Genomic DNA, 10122 nt, shown 5'->3' with positions numbered 1-10122 from the left:
ACCAGTGTTACATGAGGATTTACTGTATATAACTAAATTATAAATGTATTTCGAAGATATATATCGAAAGTGCAAAACAGATGCATTTATTAATGCAATTAACCTCGATAATATATGGATAAAATGGAAATAATCTTTCACTTTAGTCACGAAGTTATTAATCTAATGTAAAGCACATGTTCCTTTCTCTTGGGAATGATTAATTAATTCGCAAATCCAGTAAATTTCTTTAAAGTGTATAATTTTATTCTCACAATTGATCTCACGATTGATTATTGCGATATTGTACTTAAAAAAAATTGTACCCTATACCAGACAAGAGGAAATCGCGGAGGGTGCGTGCAGTTGCGCGGTGTTCCCTGTTCCGGGAACGAAGTCGATAATAGAGCACACGCTGAAATACAATGTGAGCTGCGATGAAGAAGGCGCTGAAAAGTGTCAACAATTATGTATCGCTTTAGTGAGTACACCTTCATACTATTTCCGTACCATTTCCGCTGCCTGTTTTATACATCATTTCTTCATTGACTGCGAAAAACGTACTACTTATTTTTCAATCGGGGATATACGTGTGTTAAATAATTTTAGACAACAATCAGTGATACACGCTCGAGCACGTTAGTTAGCGGTTAATCGAAGAAAATAAAGAAGTACTGAAACTAATTAAGAAATGATATCAAAACTGATATACGTTTCCGTGTTTAGGCTGAAAGTTCTCGAGATAAGACACCAATGCTGATTTGCGAGAAACAGAATGTGCATGTCGAAAATTTGAAGGTAAGCGGTATAATACATTTTACATACGTACGTGAGACAAATCTCGTTTAAAAAATTCAGAGTAGAAAAAAGCTTCTCTTTGCACGTAATCTTTATCTTCATGAAAAAGCGAACAGTGACGCATAAACACCGATTGGGGTCACGTGTGTAAACGGGAATAATAAAACCATATTATTTCGCGCGAATGAGACACGATTGCATCGCTTCGGTTATTTCGTTCTTTTGATGTTTTTTTTTTTTAGGTGGTAATTTTCACAGTAATAGAACGACGCGTTTTGTTATTTCATCTTTTTGCTTTTCACAGGTGGCCGTATATATGAAATCGTGTAACACGGCTCTGTGGACACTCACTGGTTTGGAGAGCATCGAGCCCATTTGCTGTCACGAAGGGAAGGCAGTTATTTGTGACGAGGCGATGTCGATAATAGAGAATTAACGAGCTCTCGCATCCAATTCATTATTCTCCGCTTATTTTCACCACCAACGGGTATATCTTACTATTGATTACATAATAACGTGCGCGGTGTAATTAATACAAAATACACCACTGTCTGTTATATGTTAACACCATTATACGCGTATTAATTTCTAGCTTGATATTTTCGCAATTAGTAATTTTCTGCAGATTTATAAGATTATCGTAAGAGTATTATGTACAAATAATAAAGTACGCAAACAACAATAGCAGGTCGGAATTTATGTAGAATTCAAAGAATGCCGTTTCGGGAGCACTACCCGATATGCATTTATATCCTTTGTTCTCCTCACAAAGCTCGGATGCCGAGACTGAGACTGCCAAGAAGTCTATCTGCCATTGAAGTCTCTATACAAATGCTAAAGCTCGAGCTTAAAATACAATAATATCGGTACTAACACAGTTCCGAAATGCCTGACTTTTCGCACAACGAAAAATTTATTTGCGCCCGTCAAGTTTATATCCTTATAAAGCAATCATGCAAGTTAACTTTAATTTACGAATGATAATAAATCATCAATAAAGAATAGAGGCGGAATTTATTTTACAAATAATATATATTTTTAGCAAAAAAATAACTTAATTATCATTAAGAAAGGATTTATTTTAAATATAGAATCAGGTGTACCATGCACTAATTCGCGACAATTAATTTTACGAATCCTGCTCGGCAAGTTTAAAGTTTTTTCTTAATAAAATATTGCTCGGAAAAATTACTCTATATAATTTGCGATATAAATTTAAGAATTATTAAAAGTTTCACAAGCTTATATACAACTACTTAAATTGAAAAGTTTCTCTCAAAACTTTACATTTCAAGGTTATTATTTAAAAAACTCGCAAACTTGCAACAAAGCGATGTTTTCTCCCGTGGTCTTTCCATTTAATCCTGTTTCAGTTGTTCAATTTGCCAATTCAATTCAATTCTACGTTCTCTTTTTCTACCATTCTTTTATCTATCACGAAAGCAAGCCGAACAAAACAATCTCTAATAGACATCTAATAAAATCAAATAGAAAGCACTTACAGACACTTCAATTCTTCACCAGATGTGTATATTGGATTCTGATGCCTTATATAAAATTTTAATTAGGTTTCTGCTTTATGTTACAAATTTAATATACAATAAAAATAATTAAACAGCTTCTTTTACCGCAGTTTTTAAACGATACAAAACGAAACGTGCGTTCAATAGAAATACACTGCTCTCCACATTTTTCCACGATATTACAAGCTCCGATTATCGGCAGAGATTTAATCCTACTTGTGCTCTCGCGTATCTAAAAGTCAAAGCTCAGTTCGAGGCCGAGCACGCTTGAAAGGATTACATATACGGTATTTGTTCGCGGACCCGAATCTTCTTTCGCTGAGTACAAACGCCACGGCCGATTGTACTGGGTGTATCGTCAAATGTGGAAATCGTGCGTGCCTCGACGAAGTCGATTCTCTCTTCGACAGTGATTCCATCGGACTCGTTAGTCTAATCGAAAAACGCTTTAGCATTAGGAATAACATTAAGGATCGAAAGCTTACGCCCGATCAGGTCTCAAGTGACAGAGATATAATGAGATCTTGCTTCTCAGACAATTTCCTCTTGCCCTAACGGGGATTTAATCGGCTCAAGCGCGGAAATATTGAACTCGCGTAAGCATCAATAAACGATCGTCTTCGATGAAAGTTTCGCCGAGGCGGAACAATGGATTTCAAAATTACGTTTCGAGCGTATTCGAATTCGCGCGTTCCATTCCATCCCGTATACGTCAAGCCGATCTCCGATCGAGGAACATGAACGCGGCCGCGTCCGTTGCACACCGAGACTCGAGATACCTTCTATTTCGACGATGGCGTTCTCAGAGTCTTGTCCCAGAAGCCGCCGCCATTGAACGGACGGTTTGTTATCTCTTTCCCGTCTCCACCCTCGACTTCCTGAGGACGGGTCCTCCTCCGAACTCCAACGGGCTTTCTATATAGGGCTTACCGCGGGAGGGCCATTGTGCAGCGAAGGTTTTGTCGTCCTTCTCGCTCGATTTTAATGATTGCCGCGCACCGTTTTCGAAGGCGAGCCTCGATCGCGCGATGGTCGATACGCCCAGCTTTTGCCCCGCTGCGTATCAATGAATTGGCCGGTCATAAAATATTGTTGAAAACATTTTTCTGCGAAATAAAGACATTTTCTCGCGATAAAATTGTACCTTAAATTGTCGTACGTTCTTAAAAATAATAATAAAGGAAGGATTATTATGTGAATCATCAGTGGACAATCGATAATTTTAATAAATGACTACTTTGACTTATACACGTTCACGGAGATTTTTAGATCTAATTAAATGAGTTTAGTTTAAATCTTTTTTGGATTTAACTGAATAAGGCTGTATACTGATGGTCATTTTCAATTTCTACTTAGAGATAAATCCTGTTTATGGGAATTGTTTTCCGTCTCGAATCGCGCGCCCTATAATTTTGCGATACTCCGCGCGTATAATTTATCGATAATTCAGAATTAATTCGGCAATATCTTCCTTTGCGTCGTCCACATATATCGCCGCGTCCGCGGTAGCGGCACAATTAAACGAAACGGAAATTGAGGTAACTAATTGCGAGTTTCCGGCTTTAGTCTCCTCGCCACAAGATATTACGCGAACGCACCCACGCACAAACACCCACGCTCGTTGGTATCCACCCCCGCTCGATTAAATCCTTGTTACCTTTCCACGTCCCGTCACGTGCCACGCATTGAACGTTGTAAAGGCTCGGGTGCCTCCATCGGCTCCACTATGGCGATGGCACGTGAGTCAATCATCGCCGAATATCCACATCGGCATATAGGCCAGACAGCATCCATGAATCGTTCGAATATGGAACAATCGGCGACGTATCGGTGGAACGTTAATCTTTGACAAGTGGGCTCGTCAAAATCTCTCGCTCATCTGAAAGTGTCTTTCGTAAAGTTGCATGAAATATCAGTCCTCGTAGTATAAAAAGGATGTTTGTAGTTTTTACCAAATTTTCGCTAATTACAAAGGAGGGGGTGTAAAAATCGCCATTTTTCACCCTCAACGCTATTTTGACGCACGCTTCAAAGACATTCATTTATCGCTTCTAAAATATTTTCCGCAGTTTTCTAGTGAAAAGAGTATTATTTCTTTCTTTTTTCAACCTCAAATAAGGTAACAAAGCATGTTTTAAAGGTTCCCGTTGATGGCAAAAAATGGCGATTTTTACACCCCCTCCCTTTTCTACTGATTGTCTTAACGACGCCGTTTGAAGTATATGACGTGTCGAGTCATTAATGCGAAGTCACCAGCAGAACTGGACATAATGGATGCTTTTGTACTGAAAAAGTGATCGAAATAAGCTGAGATGAAGCCGGGGGGAGCTAAGATAAAGAGAGGGTTTAAGTTCTCGCTTATAAAAAGACCATCCCACAGAAGAATCTATAATTAGATGAATTCGTTTAATAAATTATTAGCAGGAGGGATAAAAGCCATGAAGTCAATCACCGAAAATGAATGGCTGTTTGATCTACTAATGTTACACAACTGCCGGAATGCCAGAATGCCAAATATCCCATTAATTTCAGGCGAGTGCGAGTCGAGATAATTTGCGATGATAAATAAATTCACATATACAATGATCTTTATTAGTCAAATTTATAAAATTAAATTTTTCCTCGGGTATAAATTGAAAATTATACATTCAACCGAATTACTCTCACAAAAATGCAAATCGACCTTTAATAATTTAATTAATTAAATCTAATTGTTTAAACTACAAATTTCTGAGGACAAGATAAAATAATTATTCGTTAAAATTATCAATGGTCCACCGGTATGATTTTGATGTGTAATTTTTCTTTTATTTTCTATCTCTAAAAGCATATAAAAATTTAAATTTAAAATTTGGAAATATCAGATTAGTGTAGAGGGTATTGAATTTGGAATTGAAAATAATGATTGATCTCAAAAAGATAATTCATTGAATGTAAACTCGGTGCTTATCACTTTTACGAGGGGAATAAACTATATAAAATCAATATTTATACAGAGTGTCGTGTTTTCGGAAACGTTCCTTGTGGCTGGACAGATACCGATTTGCCTATATAGACGTTTTGTTTTTTCTGCAAAGAAATTAAACTAAAAAAACTTGCAGGATGTCGCAACGGAACAGAATGAACAATAGCAGTCGCAAGTTACCATGTATATAGCGAACGGCTTGTTGCGCTTGTTGTAACTTTATAATTGGAATTAAAATATCAAAATGTCTTTTGTAGATTTCGAAATTGAATTTATTCCTCGATCTCTCTGCATATATCGTACGTAAATACCCGATTATTGGCTTTAATCCGAGATTTCTGCGGAAGTTTGGCGTTCCCTCGATGTAATTTCGGTTTTCGGTATCTGGACCGGTTCAAACGTATAGGCAAGCTCCTAAGCGCACATACATCTTCCGCGACTAAGGGTATGTTTATGCACGTGTGTTTACCTATTAGCGACACGTCGGGCCCGACGGTACGTCCGACAAGCTTTGTGATTGTTCTCGCCTTGCAGTTCGCACCTTTGCATATCCATCTATGCCAAGCCCCGCTTAGCTGCTTTTCTAGCAGCTCGCGCTCGTTATCGCCCGTTATTTTCACGCATTCCAAATAAACAGGAATTTAGTTGTTTTAGCTTCTGCAACGGTAAAACTTGCGAGCACGCGATGCTCCGAAAATTCGTAATCCCGAAATTTTTGGTAAGTGCACAGCGGCATCTCGAAAATGTAACGATTTTATATCATCGCAAAGTACAACCGGAATTGTCTTAGCAAGTGGTAAAATTGATAATTATATATAATAAATGAAAACAATATATAAATAAATAAAACAGTATGATTTTTGGGGTAAAATAAGTAATCATTTCGCAAATGCGTTACGTTGCGAATACAACCCCCTTGGGGTTGAGAAGCGTCGAGTTTGATAGGACGAGCAAGACTTCCGGGAAGCATTCTGATCAATACCACGGCGCTAATCGGGAGAAGTAGCGAGATAGATAAGTCAGCAGACAGACGGACAGATAAAGAGAAGGGAGGCAAGGAGAGGGATCGGTTGCGAAGGATGCGAGCAATAGTTTGGCAGAACCCGTGAGGCTGATAAGCATGCCTGCGGGGTAGCTCCGATCCGAGAGTGGAGATTCCTGCTGCGTGAGCGCGCTCCCCCCGCTCTAGCGGCCTTCCACGGCTCGTCTAACGCCGTAACCAACTTGGTAACAACGGAAAACACGGTGTCCACGAGACGGGAGCATTCCGAAATCCCGGGAAACGACGAGAGACGAGCGCGATTTCCGAAATTCCCGAGAGAGAGAGAGAAAGAGAGAACCTTGACAAAGGCAGCAATCTCCATGATTACTCTCAATTTTCGCTCAGTTTGGAACGAAACCCGAGATCTTTCCCCGATCCGTGAAGCACCGCACTGGGAGCACGGCTCCCAACGACCGCGGTCGTAATGCTATCCGCAATATTCGCGTGTATGTGCGCGGGTAAGGGGGTGTGTAAGTGGCTAAAGACAGCGCGCGCTCAGACTCCGTCGGGGCCTCGAGTCGGATGCTCGATCGCGGGTACGAAACTTTGCGGGCGGCTCCGCTTATTAACTTATTGCATCCTCCAAAGTTGCCGCTAAACTGATATTAATTATCGCGCATCGCCCCTGCCGATCTACTTCGGAGGGGGTTTCGCGCGACTTTCGGGCGACCCACTTCCAAGTTTCCGCCGCACTTCTACCCGTCGCGTCCGCCCGCGCGTTGACTTCTTCTCCTTTTTTTTCCCCCGGTTGCATCAAATCGGTCGCGCGACAAAGTTATTCGCGCTGGTGCAGCGTGCGCCGAGAGTCTCTTCAAAGGGACGATCGAATTTTTCAAATTTCTCTCTTTTCGTTCGTTTTGCCGCGCCGCATAGGAGAAACGCATTGTTTCAGTTTTCACCAGCGAATTCCATAATACCGCACTCTCTTCTATCCAAAGATTAATTTTTGGAAGGATTTTTTTTTGTACAGCTTGACGACGCGAATCGAAACTAAAATGGAACGACAGCGTGATCGACAACTCGGCAGAAACACAGATATATTTATTCATATTACTATCGGAATTCGAAGTACAGTAAATCTTATCGCGAGACGTGATTTATACTCGCGAATGAGATTTTTCGTTTCTACGTCCGCGCAATAACCGGGGCGACGGTTTTACCCGCTTCTCGATCCCTCGAGTTCACGCCTCACGGCTCGAGCGCGTTTCCATTGTCTAATCACGAAGCTTTTCGCGCATATACGCGTTATAGCTCGGTGAGGCACCTTATCAAGATGCATAATTCATTACCGTACGCCGGATCTCGGGCTCCCCGCACGACGGGGGAGAAATAAATAAATACATAATACATCAGTTTTTCGTGCCGAGTCGCGGTATCTCGAGTGCGGGTGCGTTAAGGGTGCGCCGCCGCCGTATTTTCCGGCTTATCTCTCGGGTATACTTGACGGACGAGGATCGTGTTTACCGTGGAGGACGGCACCCGGAGAGCGGCACAGAGAGTAAGAGAAAGAAAGAAAAGGAGAGAGAAGGAGAAAGACAGAGAGACAGCTTCCTGGACCGTAAGCCGTTGCCGAAAATGTTTTCTCGTTCCGCGCCGGCTGTTTGTCCGGGTATTTGCGCGTTGGCTATTGACACTCGCTCGCAATCGTCGTAGGGTATACTTCCTTCTTTCCTTCCTTACAGCGACCCGGTGTAAAACTCGGCGCTTGTGTCTAGCGCGCCGCTAAGTTAAATGGAAAAGCAAATTTATTGACTCCCGTAAGAGACCATTGTGTGCGGAAAAATTTAAAGGAGCCGCGCCACCGGAAAATCGGTAAGATACCTCCGCGCGCATTCTCGTCGCGGAGGATTTCCGGGATTAAACGGCGGATTTCGCGCCGGAGAAGTATTAGCATTTGTCGGATCTAACTCGGTAGTTTTCCGCTGGCTTTAACACTTTACGGTCTGCGGGCTACGGCCAAGGCGAGGTCGTCAAAGACACGCGGCGTTTCGAAAAACTGTTACAAGATCTAGTGCAGAATGCTAAAGATCACTTAGAACAATAGCGATAGAGTATTGCGATAAATGGCGAATCGAAGTGTGTCGAAAATCTATTGAAAATTGACTGCGAATGATATTATTACATACATTTCTATAATAATAAATTTCTTGAGATTAGATATTTAGAAAAGACTTATTTAAGAAAGAAAGAATCGTGGATGAATAGATAGATCAGGATTGTTTTAAATTTACTACAGCAAAAGATTTATATTATATTATAAAGCAAACAATTGAACGTTTTTCCTTTAATCTAATTTGCATTACAAGAGAAAATAATATATATTTTAAATAATAACGTTATTTTTATGATTGACGCTTTAGTCAGCTAACAGTTCGCATAATTAAAAGTAAAAGAGTTTCGGCAAATTAAGTTTTTCCCACATAATATAACTCTTCATTAAATTTCAAATAAATATGAAGTGAATTTTAATTCAAAACTCATTTATGTTAATAATAAAAGCTCATTTATTAATAATGAAAATCGGAAAGTCCCGATAAATGTTAATCTTTCTAGATTTATTTTTCAATAAAAAAAGATTAAGTCCGAGCGGATAAAAAAATGCATGATTAAAAACGATGCTGTAAAAGTGGAACAATGAAGAAGGGAGTTTACTTATCGCTTCTACTCCACTATATATATTCGCGAGAAGGATCACAAATGCGGTCTACGCTCCGTTGGATATACCGTGATTTCGCGTACGAACTTTCGCGTAATATGACCCTGATTGGCTGCCGGGAACACTCGCGATAGCGAGCAGAGCAAACGTCATATCCGATTTTCACGGTGCGATTGACCCGGTAGTCGGCAGCTCGGCGAAATGGCGGTAAAGTCAACACGTCGATAAAATCCCTTCTCGTCATCGACAATGGCAGCTAGCCCGCCTGGCGCTATACCGTCATGACTATTAAAATATTAGCGAGCGTGCATACACGCTCCCCGCTTCGTGTCCCGATACGGCGGAAGCGCCGACGTGTCGAGCAAATAAGCGAGATTGCAATTAGAAAAGTAGAGACTTCTCGGTTCGATGGATGTAAATTTATTCATGGAGTTGGTCGAACGCCGCCGCCGCTGCCGCGCGCCGAATCGATCGATATTTTCACGAGAATCACGGAATTTCCGATTCAAATTCCGCAGAGTGCTATTTCAAAACATACGTCAACGTAATTTATTTCGTAATTAGAATAATCAGAACTTCTGCTGTGAGAAGTAATAAAGTACGAAATATAACAACGCTCCATTCAATCGTTCCACTTAAACATCGTTATTTTTTAATGACGCATTTCTTGCGTTATTAAGTCAGTTTTTTTTTCCTAAACAAACACAAGTCGAAAGAAATTAACATTTATCAGAGCTTTCTAATTTCCATTATAACATATTTTAATCAGTAGATTTTGATTAAATTCTGTTAAATTTCAAGTTAATTGAAGCATAAGGTTCTCTATTATGTATATGGAAACTTAAGTGTATTAAAACTTTCTTATTATCAATCACTCAAGCGAGTTGGCTAAAATATATAAGTCATTAAAAAATAATATTTTTATTAGTAGATAATATTATTATTAAGAGATACATTATCCTTTCTTTCAATGCAAATCAACAAGAAGAATGTTTAGTTATTCCCTTTATAATTTATAGTTTATTGTAATATTTAATGCACTATATACGTGTGTTGTGAATTGATAATTATTTAAACGAAATTAAAGAAATCATGACGCAATCTTGCCAATTAATTTAATTATTAACCACGGAGCTGTTTAAAACTAACGTTGATGCAA

General features: G+C 39.8%; 1 protein-coding gene across 1 annotated transcript in view; it reads left to right on the top strand.

Annotated features, from left to right (window-relative positions):
- LOC112455488 overlaps positions 1-1461 on the top strand; it is a 6792-nt gene extending 5331 nt beyond the window's left edge. The window contains exons 2-4 of the mRNA XM_025017443.1: positions 224-460; positions 706-777; positions 1082-1461. Of these exons, the coding sequence (XP_024873211.1) occupies positions 224-460; positions 706-777; positions 1082-1213 (441 nt within the window). The 3' untranslated portion in view covers positions 1214-1461. The remainder of the gene's footprint in view (positions 1-223; positions 461-705; positions 778-1081) is intronic.
- The last annotated feature ends 8661 nt before the right edge of the window (positions 1462-10122 follow it).

This window comes from Temnothorax curvispinosus, unplaced genomic scaffold (genome assembly GCF_003070985.1).
Source record: "Temnothorax curvispinosus isolate PA1 unplaced genomic scaffold, ASM307098v1 QBEX01006128.1, whole genome shotgun sequence".
Taxonomy (NCBI): domain Eukaryota; kingdom Metazoa; phylum Arthropoda; class Insecta; order Hymenoptera; family Formicidae; genus Temnothorax; species Temnothorax curvispinosus.
Note: the sequence above shows the minus strand (reverse complement) of the source record. Positions and strands in the feature narration are given on the sequence as shown.